The sequence below is a fragment of the Neolamprologus multifasciatus genome, chromosome 22 (assembly GCF_963576455.1).
Source record: "Neolamprologus multifasciatus chromosome 22, fNeoMul1.2, whole genome shotgun sequence".
Classification (NCBI taxonomy): Eukaryota; Metazoa; Chordata; class Actinopteri; order Cichliformes; family Cichlidae; genus Neolamprologus; species Neolamprologus multifasciatus.
In genome coordinates, this window is record NC_140459.1 from 25,909,927 (window position 1) to 25,928,276 (window position 18,350).

Below are 18,350 nucleotides of genomic sequence, written 5' to 3' on the forward strand. Positions count from 1 at the left end.
TTTTTTTGCTGTGGTTAAACATGTTTCATAAATGGCAAATATATTGTGGCTGATGTCCGTCAGGTAAATGGTCTGTATTTGTATAGCACTTTACTTGGTCCTAAGGACCCCAAAGCGCTTTACACTATACACAATCATCCACCCATTCACACACTGGTGATGGCAAGCTACAGTGTAGCCACAGCCGCCCTGGGGCGCACTGACAGAGGCGAGGCTGCCAGGCACTGGCGCCACCGGGCCCTCTGACCACCACCAGTAGGCAACGGGTGAAGTGTTTTGCTCAAGGACACAATGACCGAGACTGACGGAGCCGGGGCTCCAACCGGCAACCTTCCGATTACAAGACAAACGCCCAACTCTTGAGCCACGATCGCCCCCAGGTATTGCCTGGACGTTTTTTGCTGCTTTCCCTTCCGTTCTCTGTAAAAAGCCGGTGTGCTCTGGCTTTCTTATGTTTTCCAAGTATGTGCATGGAAGGGCAGTGAAGTCCCAGAACAAAGTACTTTTGTAGTTAAAAATACTTCTGATCCGAGCTGGTTTGAGGTGCAGTCTTCTGTTCTGTCTAGCTTGTTTACAACTTCCCATCAAAGAGAGAGGAGAGCTGTTGCTTTTTTCATGCTTTTTCATATTCTCATATTTCTGGTAGTGTTTAATTGTCAGGTTGACTAAACATGAACAACCCCACCTGTGAACGTCAGCTTTAATAACAAAGGACATTTTTCATGGTCAGACAACTGAACTGCAGGACTTGTGGTATGATGTGGTGAGTGCCAGCCACTAGTGGTGATGATTACAGTTATTACGATGATGCTTATGCTGATGATGATGATGATGAGATATTGTCTTGTCTGGGCCAGGGAAGACTGGGCACAAGAAACAAAAATATTCAAGCACAACTAAATAATAAATATGTAACGTACAGTACATACATGTACCATACATTTAACATACCATTACAGCAACGAAATAATACAATATGCAATCATATTCATTTACATTTTATTTGGGATTTATTTTATGAACTACAACTACACAAGACTCCTTCAGTCTATCATATTCATCGTTACAGTTTGTATTCCCTGTTCTAGATCATATCTGGAACAAGGAAATTCATACGTCCGCATATGTCATATGCAACCATGGAAGGCTGATTAATGGAGTTTGCTGCTCAGCTACAGTCTTGGTGAGATGTTTAACAGCAAAACAGTTCTGACATTAATGGCTGAGTCGCAAAACAGTAAAAATAGAACACCTCCTCGTGACTAGAAAATATCAGTGGTTGCCAGTCATTGCAAATAGTCGCAATCACCAATTTCAATAACACACAATACTGAAATCCCCGTCCCACTCATGCTATTTAGCCAAATGTGCCATATAACCTCAGTATTTAATATAAGTATGTCAATTATAATGGAAAAAAAACAACAACAAATAAATATTTTACTATAGTAGATTCCTACATGACAAATTTAGAAAACAGTCTGCTTTCGTGTCAGACTGTGCATCACCCACATCTGCAGATCTTTGTAGAGGCGGGGAGGAGCCCCTCTTCATTTGTTGCGATCAGCAGCATACAGATGTGAAAATGACCCAGGTCTGTTACATGTTCTATTGCAGGTTCTAACTTGTAGGCAAAGTTCATCCAGTTCATTTCTACTTCACTTCTATATGAACTTTTTGGCTTAATGAAAAGTTGGAATGGAATAAATTGTGCTCATGCAGAAAACAGAATTAAACTCGAATCTATAGTTTTTCCCTAATTCATTCTAAACATGGTGGAAAATGAGCAAAAATCAGCATTTGGATGAATTTCAGCACACCCTGTATCTTTATCTTCTCAGTGGCTCCATTCTGTTAAACCAAAAGTCCTTCCACATTTGATTTTTGGGAAGTACACAAAACTGCAGGGAGCCGAATCTAGCAAGTGATCCAAGTGGTGAGGAAAGATTATGTTTGTGTGTCCAGAAATCTCTCGTGTTTTCAATGCATTTAGAATCAGCACAAGATGGCACTATCACACACTTCAAATTGTTTGCCCCAAATGACACAGGAAAAACCTTAATTTGAAAAATGTACACGGCACAGCTGATACATGTTGGGAAAAAACCACAAAGGCAAACATGGCCTTTGCCTGACTCCTCCATTGATGCTGTGCCTTCCCTAAAACTGCTGAAGATTGCTTAGCTGTGGAAAGAGCCCCACTCTCATTAGCAGTGGCGATTCTCCATACTAAATTTGAGTTGGTTTAAAAGAGTATTCTTTCTGATTTGAGGTTAAATGACAGTAAACAGTGTAAGTGGTCAGAATCGGACTTCCATCTAAAATTAGCTTCTCCATCAACTCATCATTGGTTTTGCTACAATGAAAAAGTTTAGCTTGTTTTGCAGATGTGAATTCCCTTATTTGTGATGTTACTTACTTACCTGCACCAATCAGAATTCATTCATCTCTTGAATTAAATACGACGACGGCGTCTCTTTTCCCAGTGTGCCTGGCTGCTCTCAATCACAAATCTCTTATCACAAAGCAGAAGCAGGTGAACATAATGCCTTTAAACATAAAGTCATATTTGCAGGAGCGATAATTCATTTGATCTTAATAATATGTGACCATAAAAAAGATGATTTGTATTCCTGCCGTATTCTGCTTGGAAAAAGAACAAAAAATTAGCAAGTTGGAGCCTAACAATGGAGATGTCCGCACTTACCAACCACATTTTTACAGGAGTCAAAAACTGTTAGTGTAAAAAACAACGCCAAGAGCCCCGACTGTTTTTTGATGCATTTTAATACATGGAAGGGGAGCAACATTTAAGCTTGAAGCTGGTTCAATCTAGCTATGTTGTGCTTCTAGGTAATCCATGTAAATAAATGTAAATTTGACATAAACACAGGAGCCCCTCACAGAGCTGTGACTCACTTTTTGTTAAAGCATTGCAGATCTGATTTTACCATGAAGCTCAGTTTGCTCTTCAAGGCTGCTGCAGTTCTCTTCTGTGGTTTCCCGTTACTCTGACTTTATGGATGTACAAAATAGAACCACTGTATTCCCGTGAGTGACACTGATGTTACACTGTTAGTAAAATGATAACTAACAGTGATTAAAAGACATTTAGCAAATACAAATATCACACATCTTGATGCATTCTCAATCATCCAGGTAAGTAAATCTCCAAAAGTTGATTCTGATCATCTGGACGTAGCGTTTTCAGTGGGAGAAACGTTTTGTCACTCATCCAAGTGACTTCTTCAGTCTCAGCTGATTGCAGGTTTCCCCAATCTTATAAACAGTACATTTGCATTATGACTGAAACCAGCCCACTGAAGGAACAATGGGCTGGGAGGTCATCTTCATCATAATTATGCAAATTCTCATGACCATTGATCAAGTCCCACTGATCAAAGACGACTGATCAATGGCCACGAGTACCATTCACAGAGAGTTGGGGAATGGCTGCAATCACAGCATTGTAAGATGGCGAAAGATGTACCCTTAGGCCCCCTCCTCGATTCAGAGATGGTCGTTCCCTTTTCACGTAAATGGCCTCCTTGACTCCGCGCTCAAACCAGCGTTCCTCCCTGTCCAAGATGTGTACATACTCATCCTTGAAAGAGTGTCCACTGGCCTGTAGGTGTAAATAGACTGCAGAGTCCTGGCCTGACGAGGTAGCTCTTCTGTGTTGTGCCATCCACTTCGCCAGAGGTTGTTTGGTTTCCCCGATGTATAAATCCTGGCAATCCTCCTGGCACTTAACAGCGTACACTATGTTACTCTGTTTGTGTCGGGGACCCGATCCTTGGGGTGGACCAATTTTTGTTGCAGCGTTTTTTGGGGTTTAAAAGCCACAGAGACCTGATGTTTAGAAAAAATGCGTCTCAACTTTTCCGATATTCCGGACACATACGGGATCACTACAGGTTTTCGCTTAGTCTCTGTCTCTGTGGCTTATAGAGAAAGGAAGTGACTTGAAGAAGTCCCTTGAATGAACCGTTTCGCCCACTGAAAACGCTATGTCCAGATGAACAGAATCAACTTTGGACAAATATCACACGTACTAATATAATAAAAACAGTTTCAGGAATAGATACACACAGTTTGTTTTTCATGCACCATTTTGCATTTTTTTTAGTGGCAGTTATATCAATATTTTTAACACTGATGTCATATATACACTGTGTTTTCCAGTGCAGATTAGTTTTAGCCTATTTATTTAGTCATAAGGTTTTCTTTCCTTCCTTGAGATGTCAGTGGAAACAAGGTGAGGTTTTGTCAGCCTTTGGCATTATCAGCTCGTCTTCAGCTTTAGTCTTTTAAGCCAATTTCTCATCCCTCCATCCCTCCCTCCATCCATCCATTCATCCATGGAGGTGTTGGACCCTATCTTAGCTGTCATAGGGCAAGGGGTACTCCCTGGACTCGCTGGTCTATCATAGGGCTAACACAGAGAAACTGACAACCATTCATGCACACATTCACACCTGCGCTATAGCTATTAAAACATGGCTGCTGTCAGCTGTAACAGCATTATTATCGCGCTCCCAATTACTCAAACCATATGCAACAAATAGCAAATTGCCTCTGTCATATATCACAGTGGCTCAATAGCTGTATAATTACAGTGGGTGTGTGTTTGGGTTGTATCTTTATTTATTGGTCAATTTACCTGTGTGCTGCAGTGTAATCAATAGCTATGTTTGATGCCTGTATTGTCGGTGCTGCATTATTAGCACCGTTGTGTAGCTTGTAAGATTCTGATGACTGGATCCAGTCCTACCTCACCTCATTAGGGCTGATAATTTATCCCCTAATGCTCTCTTTCTTCCCACTAAGCCTGTCGCCTCCAACACCATTCACCTCGCCCCACCCCCAAATTGCCGTTAATGAGAAGGCAATAGCCGGTGTAAGGGATTGTGGGAGCGTGGGTGCAGCGAATAGTCAATTGACCTCAATTCCATGCGACCCTCAGCGCGGGGGAGCAGTCCGGGTGTTTGCTTCCATAACCTTGATGCACTCTGAGCCCCATCTCAATAAATCAAGAGCCAGTTAATGAGATTAGAGGGTTGCACAGATCAATGAGGACAGCCTGAGCTTTACCATCCTCAGCTCTTCTGTCCTGAGCGACTCTCACAACAGCCAAAATGATTTAAAGTAATGATTTTCTTCCTTTCTCTATGGATGTTAGAAGTTTGCATGCCACGGACTGTAGCAAAGGGGAAGGTGGAGGCAGGAGGGGGGAGCTAACGAGAACAATCAGACAAGTGAGACCAGATGGGGAGTTTGCTTAGCTCTGCAGTGTTTACCATTCATGCAGGCATGCATAAGCAATGTAATCTACTACCTCGGTGACGTATGTTCAAGATGTGCGAGTGATGAGAAGGCACCTCTATCTAAAGTCCTTCCACCAGACATGTAGACACAGGACAGATTGCTTTATTTGTCCTATAAACCTGGATGATTGGCACCAGGTAATGAAGCAGGTAAATGTGTGCAGATGAGTGAAGAGGCTTAAACAAAGGAACCAAGTGTGTCTATCTGTTGCGCGAAGGGCTGAGCCTAGAGAGAGGCTCTGTGCCTCTTTTTAGTATTCTCCGGAGGCCCCACAGGGGTCCACACATCCATCTGCTCAGTGCTATTGATAAAGATCACTGTCCAGCACTGCCAGCCAACAGATTAGCCGCAGCAGGCCACAGAGCAGCAGCTCCACACAGGGGTAGGACCACCATATCAGAGGACTCGGGGGAGAAAGTGCATCCCTAAGCAGCTGCTGGTGGTACTGGTGGTAGAGATTAAATAGATTAAATTCAAAGCATACCCAATAAACATTGGGTGTCAACACCTCCTGAGGGAAGACAGGCTGCTTCAGAGATATGTTGGATCGTGATCTGAGGTGCTCTTGGCCTTCAGCATTTAGGCTTTAACTGATATAAGATTTTAAATTTCGTGGCCAATAGTTCGGGATTCTACATGTCCATTGTTAATATAATTGAATCCTTGAAAATAGGATATTTTCTGATGTATCCAACTTTTTGGGCAGGAAGTCCTCTTAGAAGATGATACACATCTATTTAGAGACAGGACAACTTATCCAAACTATGAGCTGTCCAACTCTGTGGGCTGTAGTAGAGGAAATGTAGTTTTAGAAAAAAATTTAATCTAGGAAACTGTATGATAATCTTTTGTGCTCCATACCAACAGTTTCTTATACAAAAATCAAGGTTTAAGTTAGCATGGCTTTATTATCTTGGATCAGGACACAGCCACACAAAGACTATATCAAAAATGACAATAAAAAAGATCCAGTTTTAATTCAAACTGTGAAAGTATGTTTAATCAAATATTGTAATTAAGGAGTCTAGGAGACAAGTACTTAGAGTCCTGGAGAGTCTAAAATATATTGTTCTGCACCATGAGCACACATACATTTTAGAAGTACTTTGTTTCTGATAAGAAGAAGTGATTCTTCAACCACTCGTCCAGAAGCAGAAAACAGACTAGCCCAGTAATGCATGAAACAATAATAATTGCTGTGTGTGCTTTTATGTCTTTTTTATATCTATTTTTATTTCTATTGTATCCTTTCATTTGAAATAGAATGAATCACCACCTTATCTTGCAGAGGGATTGGTGTACCCTGGTGATACTAGAAGCAGTGTTGTCGTTGGCCCTGTAGGGTCTTATGTGTTCTAGGTGAAGGGCCAGGCTAAATGTGCTTTACAAACATTTTATGGACAAAAAACCCCTATAAGGACTATTGCTACCATGCAGTAAGGTTGCTGCAACTCTGGCAGTGGCCAAAGCAAGGAGGGCTGATGGGACTCTGCTGACCTCTGCTGAACTGAGGACATGATAGAAGAACTACTTTGAAGAGCTCCTCAATCCCCCTGACATGCCTTCTATAGTCGACCGAGAGCATAGGAACAAATCACTCAGGGTGAGGTCACTGAGGTAAATAATCAGCTCCTTAGTGGCAGATCTTCTTGGGTGGGTGAGATTCTCTCTGAGTTTATCAGGGCCCTAGATATCGTGATGCTGTTGTGGCTGACACCACTCTACAACACTGTGTGTTAGTCGGTGACAGGGCCTCTGGATTAGCAGACTGTGGTTCTACTTTCCCTTTTCATGAAGGGGGGCTGGCGAGTGTGTTCAAACTTCAGGGGTTTCTCAGCTTTACTGGGTAGGCCCATGCCAGGAGGAGGTGAGTGTGTCTGTTAGTTGAAACCTCAGATTCTGAAGGAACATTGTGGTTTTTGTCCTGGTCATGGAACACTGGAGTATTCCCTCAAGGGTATTTGAAGGTGTATCCGGGTTTGCCCAACAAGTCTACAAACACGTGTAGACTGTAGGTATTGAACCTCGTCCCTCAGGGTGTCCTGTGGAAGCTTCTTCTGGCGTATGGGGTATCTGTCTTGTTGCTGTGAGGTATCTGGTCCCCGTACAACCGTTGCCAGAGCTTGGTCCTCATTGCCGAGAATAAATCGGACTTTTGCCCTTTGTCACTAATTCTGTGTATATTTTGTTTAATTCAGACTTTGTATATAGTTTTTTTAACACTCAGGTGTCCTAAACATGCGGCCTTATCAGTCAATTAATAACCATTACTAACAGGTCCTTCCTCTCGCAGCTTAAAAGATGAAGACTATAGCCGTGTTTCATTGCACCTGTAATGGAAGATAAGCTTGCACTGCTGAGTCTCTGATTAAATCATTAGGTGTCATTTGACTGAGTTCATGACCCTCTGCCTGACTCTGCTTGACTCTGGTGAAGAGACTTGCTGTTTGAGAGTGGACTTTGAGGGACAGAAGAGAAATGAGTTCAGACAGGTTCACTCATTCTCTGTCATCTTGGTTTCTGGAAGAAAAAAAATGTGCTCTTTGAAAAAAAAAAAAGGTTTTTCTCTGTAACACTCTTTAAAAAATTAACCCTTTATTTTTTTACTCTTTGTCCTCTTGATCACATTGTCTTAATCCTGAATGTATCTCAGTATTACACCCTTACCATACCCCTATAAATTTCCTTCTCTCCTTCGTTACTTAACTCTCTTACTTAGTAGAGAATTTTTGTTGTTTTGTTTTAGACACTTTTAAAACAAAATTTGTAAATGTTGGACTTCTGGAAAAATGTCTTGATGTTCTAAAGCCAGTTTACAGAAGAGCTTACGTAAATTGGATTTTTTTTAAAAAAAAGAAAAGAAAACAGACCAGACGAAAATTGTCTTTCCAACATTTCTTTATTTCTGCAATAGTCATTCAATGTATTTGCATTAAGCTATTACCTCTCATAGTTGTTTTATTGGTAGTGGCAAGGTCTGCCATCACATAGCTTACCTAAGCATGAGGGATTCACTCCAAATCTAGCCCAGCACAATTTTATCTCACTGATAAGAGCTCCACATTCCCCAGTGTATCAAAGCTTTATTCACTTAATGCTGACTGAAACAGAGCACCATATTGCTTCTTTTTCATATTATTATCATCCTCCTGAAATTTGTATTAATGCAAAGAACTGATACAACTGCAACTGCAGTTAGCATTAACAGCAACAGACATTGTTAACTTGACTGTATTAATTCCTATCTGACATATAAGAGGTTAAGTAAGAATTTCTCTTCTAGTTATCTGTAGAATTATATTCATTTAATTACAAAATTATTCAGCTCACATAAGTTTTATTCATATAGTGCCATTTTACAACAGTTCACTCTGAAGGTTTATGTTAATGATGTTAAAATGACCATTTTTTCGCATTTATGCACCTACAATGCTTTATGAAAGGATCCTATTGTTTTAATAATCATATCTTATTTATGTGCTCAAAAGTTGAGCTATACATGATATATGACTACACAGTCTTGTCGCCTAGTAACCACCTAGCAATGGGCTAAAATATGTTTTTACAGTTTTTGCAGCGTCTTTTGGCATTTTTGCACCTACAAGACTTTTTAAAAGCACTGTAATTTTCATTTCATTTCTCAGCCAACAGGAAAAACAGACCAAACTATATTTCAGCATGAGCATGTACTGCTAGTGAATAATGACCCAGAATATGCCACAAAAGCAGTTCTAGGACTTCTAGATGGATAGAGCCTAACTAGATGTGCATTCCATTTACTGAAGACAAATCTGAAGGTAGACTGATCTACAAACAATCAGCCACAAGAAGCGACTGTCTGGATCTCAAAAAGTATCTCAGGGTGAGACAGAGCAGTTGGTGATTCCCATTGTGACAATAATGTTACTGTCCAAATTATTATGCATCAAGCCGTGTGGAACATTTTCAGTTTTTATCAGTTTGTTCTGCATGATTAGATTTTTGAAGACTAAATATTTGGAAAATGTAACACACGCACAGTTCAATTTTCATCATTTCAAAGGAACATAGACTTACCTGAACCTAACAGTAACCTTACTTTAACATTAAACTAAGTTTTCCCTTTAAAATTTCATGATTTATATCGTGGGTTCTTTCTTTGTGTCCCTTCAAGTCCCTTCAATGTGACTGCATAAACACATTTAAGTCAACACACAGAAGGAAAGAAAGCCTTCAGCATATGCTGTCTGGTCCTTTATATCACACCGCAGTGGAGGCACTGTACTCATCCTCAGCCTGTTAAAGGAAAGTGGCAGCGCCATTTGCTTCTTATATATTTATGTTTTAATGCGACAAAGCCAATATAGATCAGTAGTGTTAGTTTAAGTTTACTTGAAGAAGTCAATTAACAGGACAGCCTTCTCATTTTTATTCAACACATTCATCAAAAATTCTAATAACTGGTTTAATTAAATAAATTCATGAAGAATGTTGGTGTCTGTGTCAAATGGTAGCTTCTTTATTAGTGTGCACACAAAAATGTTTCCTGCAATTCTGCAATAAAAACTAAAAGCTAAAAATATTAATTACTGTGCAAATCTTGTTTTTATTGCAATCTAGTTTACAGCTTCCACTCTTCATTTTATGTATTCATAGCGAAGGCCTAATGGGACGTTGTATGGATTTTGTTAGTCTACTATCAATGTGTTATTTGTTAGTCTGCTATCAATTCTCTAGCATTGAATTTTATGAGCCAAACACGATGCCACAGGAGGTGCATATTAAAATTCTTGCATGATTTTTTTTTACCTCAAATGTAACTGCCCTTGTGCAGCACTGTTCTCAACTGTCTCCACTGGCTCGTAGCTGAGCTTGCTTTCGGATTTGGATGCGCTTCTCATGTCATTTCCTTTGGTTGCTGACAATGACATAGGGCTCCTTCCTGAGAGATGGCACCCTGCTGCTCGCAGTACACCAAACCTTTATTCACACATCACAGGTGTGTTTGCAGCGTTAGTTGTTGGTTGTTTTGTTTGTTGTTGTTCATGGCCTGTTTTTGTCATAACAAAGTAGACAGAAACGAAGCTGAGAGAAGGCTGGAGAATGACCTTGAATTTGAGATTTTCAGTTAGACAAATCCATCTTTTATACTGCTTGTTGAAATAGATTTTGCTTTGTTCATACTTATATGAGTATTATATGTTTTCTCTCTATGAATTGTTTCTGTCTTTTAATACAGCTTATATACATAGAGTAGCTTATACAAAATATTTGCAATCATATATAAAACCCAATGCAATGCATTGCAGGTCTAAATTAGATAGATAGATAGATAGATAGATAGATAGATAGATAGATAGATAGATAGATAGATAGATAGATAGATAGATAGATAGATAGATAGATAGATAGATTTGGCAATGGCAATTTTGATTTTCATACAGTCTGCTTCAGTTTTGATTTAGTTTTTTTTTTTTTAACACGTTTGTTTATAGCTTTGATAGTGGCACCAAGCTTCTGGCCACCAGTAGTGTTTCTCTGTCAGTCCTTATCATTGGTATTATTATATTATTTGTAAATACTGCAAGGGGATTCTACTGTAACGTTTGTATAATGACTTGTGTGAATATGCATAGCTACTGCATGCCAACATTATTCCTCAGCGTCTGACACAGTCATAGCGAAACACACTCGTCTATAAGTGAGGGCAGATGTGGAGGGGCTTAATGATGGCTCAAAGCATGGAGCTGAGTGAATCGATGGTGGTGGGTGTGTTGACGCGTGATGAATTGTAGAGTTAATCGGTCAGACGTCTTTAATGGCCTGACATAGGAATGAAAAATAAAAATAAATTAGTGGAAAGAAAGCCTTAGTCTGTATCCATCTGCCAAAGCCTTTTGTGCTATTGATTTGCCTCAGGCACTTAAAGCCTGATGTATTGTCAACATTGCACTCTATTGCCTGTCTAAGTACACGGTCACAGTCTGACTTCCACCGGACTTTAGCATAGACAACTAGCAGTATTAAGTGTGGGTGAAATGTCTGAATCAGAGCACAGCTACATCTTTCATCTTACCAGGTGTTAATGCACTCAATCCCCAAGTTCAGAGTTTGTCATACTGTAGTACAAAGTGAAGAGTTGCTTGCGGCGGGAATGATTTGTGATCTGTTGACTGTAATTACTACTCGGAAACCTAGAATGACTTTGTTGCATGCTGGGAGGCCTGCACGTTCACTCCGAGTCGCTGTGTGTGGCTGGCTCATTTAGATGACTGACTGAATATTTAGGCTGTGTTTAAGAACTCCTGCAGATGATTTAATAAAAGGGCCAACGGGGAACGGAAAGAGATCTTTAGTCATGTAAGGATTCATAGGGGTTTTGTCTACATTTATAACATATCAAATTGTACAGCACCTAAACCTTGAACGTTTGGGCTTAGTAGATCACAAATTGCTCTGTCGTCTTAAGAGTAATCAAGTTAAGATTACTTAACTTGATTATTGCTCACCAGTATATGTCAACAGAGGAGACATGGTGATGCATTGAACAAAAGTGTTTTGACCTCTGTCATTTTAAGGCAGCAAGATTGCGTTAACTTTGCATTTATGATGGAATGTTTGTAGGTACATGTACTTGAGCAGTTCCTACTTCTGGCATTACTATTATTCAGAATGACAGCTATTAGTGGCTAAGTCCCCCCCTCCACCTGTTCTGTAGTGCTGGCTACCTTTTATTTGTGACAGAGAAATCCTAACTCAGAGATCCACTTGTTGCTTTTCAGGATTTTCAACGTCATGTACCTTTTTTGTTTTGTTGTTTTTTATCTGGAGGCACGTGCTTTGGCAGTTTCCAACAACAGGAGCATGTTCCAAAGCTCTGTCCAAGACAGCAGATTAATAAAATGGGCACCAAATGGGCATTTGTGTGTTTATTGTAAACCATTATATTCCCATGACTTCACCACTACCGGGTGCCAGAACCACTCTGCTGGACAAGCTACTATATGATGACACCATGCAACATGTTCTATAAAGATAGTAGCATACATTATAAGTGACAACATGCATGTTTATGTTTAAAAAAATCAAGTGGCTACCAGTGGCAGTGCTCTGCATTGTACATTAGGCATATATGCATACATTTCATTCAATTTAATTAAATTTTATTTATACTGCGCCAAATCACAACAACAGTCGCCTCACACTGTAAGGTCGACCCTACATAATACTTTTAGGCATAGATATTCTATCTCTGCAAAAAGCTGCTTTGTAGCTGCCTACATTCAGAAGTGTTTAGGTCTGAAATGGGTATCTTTGCCGCTTGTTTGACCTTTTAATACAAAAAGAGGCTCTAGAGGGCTCTGGCGTCTTTATTCTGAAGGGCTTACACTAAAGCCTGACATTTCCCTGTTGGTGTTTTAAAGAGATGAAAAGGTTCTGCTAATAATTAATGCTAATTTAGCTGTGATTAAATTGCTGCTTTTGAAAAATACCACACAACGGAAATGAAACATTCTTGATTATGGTGTAAAGCCAGGATAAAACTTTACAATTAAGATTCCCCTTTAAATTTGTACTAAGTGAAACAAAACATGTGAATTTTCTGTTCTTGCAAGGCGTTTAGATATTAATTTTAACCAATTTATTTGCCATTCAGCATACAGCGGGGTGTAGTCATTTAATTTACCCTTTGTCTTCACAGGTCATCTTTGAAGCGACTGTTTCTGAGGAGCGGCAGGGTTATATTGCCTTGGACGACATAGTACTGCTCAATTACCCCTGTTGTAAGTACCCACTTCTGTACAACTCATAACAATGGTGGTCCAGGCCACAGAACTCAACAGCTTCTGAAAAGTGATTGAAGACTATGAAACCATTCTGGTGACAGCGGGGCAACCGCGGCACACATACCTGGTACATGTCCAAGTGTCAGACCCACAATAACACAGCGGGAGGTGTCCCTTTTGTCCTGGAAGAGCAGCCGACCTTTTCTACTGATCGCTATGCTCCCAGCCGGGTGCTTTTAAAGCTAATGTGATGTTACGGGTAGGGAAAGGACAGCTAGTGTTTGTACTTTGATCCTCTCTGGGAGATGTTTTTTTCTTTGGCATCACTGGGATATCGGGAGGCTGGTGGTTTACGGGTGTTATTGAAAAATTCTGTTATGTTCTGTTAAATTACTATTACACTCCCCGACTGTGTTTTAGTGTGTACAGTAGTTGATGCTGGATCCATCATAGGAGACCTTTTTCTTCACAGCTGTGCCATTACCAAGATGATTAGCTCTATTGGGCATCATAGACAAAAGCTTAATGTGAACTGATTGGTCTGCCTGGAAGCAGAGGTCATTGCAAAAGCTTCAGTAATGCATGCTGACTTCCAGAACAGATAACGTGGAGCCAAAACAGCAAGTACTGAGAATCAACTGATAATGGGCTCGGTGTTAGTGTTTTATTAAATAATAGTTTCAGTCATTTAAATGCTGTAATTTCGACCAATTATTGTTGCCCAGTTGTGATATGATGCAGAGTGTTAGATTACATAATTACTCTGTAATAAGCCATTTCTGCACTGGGTGTTGGTATATCTTTAAACTAAATCAAGCATATATAAATATTATATGACTAATTGTTGGCAGTTAAGTGCGCTTATTCTTCAACTTATTCAGTTACAGTAGCTTTTCAGTGAATGAAAATATAAAACTAGTGCTAAACTTTAAAGCATTGTTTTTTTTAACAAAGCATAATCGTTTTGTATTTCACTAATATCTCATGTACTGCCATCAAACTCCATTCTTTTGATGAGACTGTAGTTGGCTACTTGTCTACCAGTAACCCTGTTCAGAGAAGCAAAAAGACAAAGCCCTTAATGATATTACCAGATGCGCTGTAATGCGTTGTATTCTAGATTGTTTCACTGCCCCCTTGTGGTCAAAAATCTCTTCATGCGGCTTTAAATAGAATAGTAAAGTCGTGCTTGAACGACCCAGAAATACCGACATCCATACTGTTCAGAAACCAAGTACTTCTGTATTCCAATCTTTATAACTAACATCCAGTCTGGCTTTCAGTAAGAAGGGAGCGGGAATGGAAATATTGTTTTTAGCTGCTTAAATGTGGGAAAATGCTAATGAATGATAATGTGGAGTATTTATGAGCTCATGAAATTCAGATCTCGTTTTCTAGGGCTACTGGCACTGCTAAAAATCAGCGAGGCCACATTATATAATTCCTTGAATCCACACTGGGAAACCGACAGAGGAGCTAAAACCCTTTCTTAAACCAGCATGCAGATTCTTTTTTTTTCCGAATCGAAGCTCTGCTCAGACTTTAGCACTTGCCCTCTGTGACCCTGTCCTGAGAGGAGTAGGATACTTGTCCATGGTGATTAGTGATGGAGTGGTGGTAGGTGCCTTTGCCAAAGCCCCTCAATATGTGAGCCAGGCTGAGTTTAGCCTTCGTGCAGATGGTGGCGTTTGGATGCTCAACATGCCTCTAAGCTCACATTAGGGGACAATGTCCCTCCAAGGCGCTGCAACATATTATATGTGCAGCATAAACACATGAATCATGAAGCACATGATTCATGTGTTTCATCTGTGCTCAACCAAGCATATCCACACACAAACAAAAATCTAGAACAGAAAAACGCATACACATGCACAGAGTTTTGCACTTGATGTATAGCTGCAACAGCAAATGCACACACACATACACACTCATACAAAGATGTAAGTAAACATTAGTAAGGCAGTGCAAATTTCCCTGCAGGCAACAAGAATAATAGTATGCCCCTTTAGGAAAGCTTCAGCTCAAAAGCAACCGCTACTCGGTTTACATTCCCACTCATTTGACATTTGTCTTGTTTTCCCCTGGAGTCCGTGCCTTTATTCTAAACACGTGTTTCAGTCAAACCAATCTCTCCTGCATCATGGAGGCAGAGGCAGCATCACTAATTTAAAAAGCCAGCATTTCAGACAGACAGAATACATTTGAGACTCAATTTACCTTGGCTCTTTTTATGTTTAACACTATTAATTAAGGCTCACCAAGTCACATATCCAACCTACTAGGCTTTTAGATTTAAATTAAATTTTCTCTGTCACTATTAATGCAACTGCCTCATCCTCAAATGACTCCTTCTATAATTGGCCCTGAGACTGTTAGTCTTTTAGAGAAGACTTTAAAGTTGGCTTGTTTTTCTCCATACAAAATACTCAGGGTGGCACAACAACAAAAGTCCATTGGGTATCCATTCTGTTAATTTTTCATTCTTTTAATGCCACGTTAGCCATCTTCCCAATTTATCACTTATGGTGTGAAATGAGCTAGTTGTGGTTTGAGATATGCACCTGAAATTACTTACTGTTACTATGCTGATTGAATGGACGGAGCACCAAAAGGCCGAGAGAAGGAAAGAGAAACATGAGCAAAAAGGTAACTTTTTCGATGCAGTTTCTATCATCCCATTCTCTGCAGATGTTGCTGTTAGTTACCGTGGAAACCAAGCATGAAAGTGTCTGAATTAAATTTTGCCCATCACATTGGTTAGCCAGTAGAAATAATTCCCACAGTACATATCCTGCTAACGCCACAGAGGGAATTTCTCAGTATGCTCTGTGTTTTATATAATGTAGGTTATTATTTTCTCATTATATTCAGAATGTTGTTCATTAGTGTTGTTTTAAGGGGTAGCTCTGTTACCCACTCTCATTGTTTAAAGAGTGTTTGGAAGCGTGAAAACCTAAATGAATGCTTGCTCAGGCCAAAATTAGTCTAGAAATGTTTCCAGCACTCTATTTCTAACAGCCTGCAGAAACAAGCAAAGAGAAATTAGATTGGCTGTTGGGTGGGTCTGTGATATATTGCGTATTTTTAATAGTATTTTTAAGATACTATATTGTATTTCCTGTAATGGAAATGCACAAATCTATGCAAATGTTGAAATATGCCTCTGTCTGGCATCATTGCGGCTAAGATCAACTCATGTATGGCTCAGTACATGAGCGGGGCGCAGAAAGAGCAGGAATACCAGAGGAGCGAAACAACAGCCAGTAGACAGAGCAGTCGCCCAAGACTGCAAGAGCAGACTGACTAACCTGTGCACCGCCTGGATTGACTACAACAGCGGTTCCCAAACTTTTTTTGCTAGGCCCCCCTTTGTTTTACAAGAAAAATGTCCCCCTCCCCCCCCCCCCCCCCCCCACGTGCGCACGCACGCACAAACACATCCTGCAACCACACACACCCATATTTTGCTCCTTTGCTGTTTATTTCACACCTCAAACATTTAGTAAACAATTAAGCAAATACAAGTAATCTTCAATAAATTACAGGTAGTCAGAAAATAAACTACTAACTAATTTACACTACGTCCGCACCTACAGGGGTATTTTTGAAAACGCAGCTGTTACGTCCACATGTAAACGCCATTTCAAATCACCGAAAACTGCGATTTTTTAAAACTCATTTTTTTCACGTCACGCTGTGCGCACGTTATTGCTTACATGAGAGGAATTTCAGAATGGCAGATAGTTAGATTAACAGTATTTTGTCTCTATCTGCAGTATTTACAGGCTCACATATAAACACACAGTTACCGTCCCTCTATTTAGAAAGGCAGAGGCGTCACTGTGTGATTATTTTACGTGTAGTTGTTTTTTTCGCTGTGTAATAATATTCAACATTGCATCAATACATTTTTCAAAAAATGCCTCTCTGTGCAAAATGGGTTTAAAAACATAAACAACTGTGGGATACTGTTTGTCTGTGATTTCAACCGAGGGATAAATCGTGGCAGGATCAGCCTGATATTATTTGTATCCCACTGTAACTTTACTGTATAAAGAGCTAACATCTCCAAAATGTCAGGAGTAGTTAGTCATTACAACAAGTGTTTGTGAACTAAAAATCAAGAATGTGAGATACTGTTTGTCCGTGATTTGAACAGCCCAGCGCTGCTCCCAACAAAGGGAAAAACAATTCTGCAGGGGAGACCTACCTTTGCACTTGTGCAGGTGAAGCCAAAGGGAAGACATGCTTCATCATATTTTCTAGTCTTTGGCTTAGAATGAAGTTGGTTTGGAAACATATTCAATGATGCTTCATCTCCTGCTTTGCATTTGTGTGGGAGCGCTGTGCTAGCAGTGTCCAAGCCTTGTTTGGTTTTTTCCCTTTTCATACCGCGCCCCCCTGCAATGGCTCTGCGCCCCACACTTTGGGAAGGTCTGGACAACAAGAAGGCCTATGACTCGATGCCCCACACGTGGATCCTCTAATGCCTAGAACTATATGAGATCAACTGATGTCATTCTATAGATGGCATCAAGCTGTATGCCAAGAGTGAATGGGACATTGATTCACTGATCCACAGCACCAGGATATACAGCAAGGACATAGGAATGTGATTCGGACTGAAGAAGTGTCGGCTGGTAACAAAGAGAGAGAAAGTAGTCAGAACTGAGGGGATCGAACCAGAAGGCAACATTACAGACACTGAGGACAGCTACAAGTAGCTGGGGAATCCTATAGGCAAATGGGAACCACGAAGAGGCCGGGAACCATTGGAACCACAAACAGTTGTTGTAGTTATATTAAATTCAGTTAACAAGAGGCTCTTTTAATTCATTAAAGATCATTTAGACACTTTTACTTCATAATTACGCTCAGCTTTGGTCCAAAATTATCAACATACTACATCAAATGAGGTGATGGACCTCACTATTCACCATTATGTAGTCAAATTGGTCAAATTTAAAAAAAAATAATAATAATAAAAAAAATCAGCAATCAGTAACTCTTGTGTTAAACAGTGTTTAGTTAAGTTAGGTTTATCTAATAAACTATAACTCACCTGTTGCATTAATCTAATGTGTAGAGCACATTAGAAAGTCACCAAAAGAAAGAAATGTTACATCAGTGCCTGTTTTTACGGAAGCGTAGAGCTGCCAACCAGGCAAAAGAAAAATACAAGTGTATCACGTTATAACGTGAAAAGTTTATTGTTCTAACAAGATACTTTTCCTGTTTGTACAATATACTATC

General features: G+C 40.0%; 1 protein-coding gene across 7 annotated transcripts in view; it reads left to right on the plus strand.

Moving 5' to 3' along the window:
• LOC146493618 (receptor-type tyrosine-protein phosphatase U-like) overlaps positions 1-18,350 on the plus strand; it is a 260,603-nt gene that overhangs the window by 134,712 nt on the left and 107,541 nt on the right. For all 7 annotated transcript variants that reach the window (XM_085147848.1, XM_085147845.1, XM_085147843.1 and 4 more), the window contains exon 4: positions 13,010-13,091. In XM_085147848.1, coding sequence (XP_085003974.1) covers positions 13,010-13,091 — 82 coding nt within the window. The remainder of the gene's footprint in view (positions 1-13,009; positions 13,092-18,350) is intronic.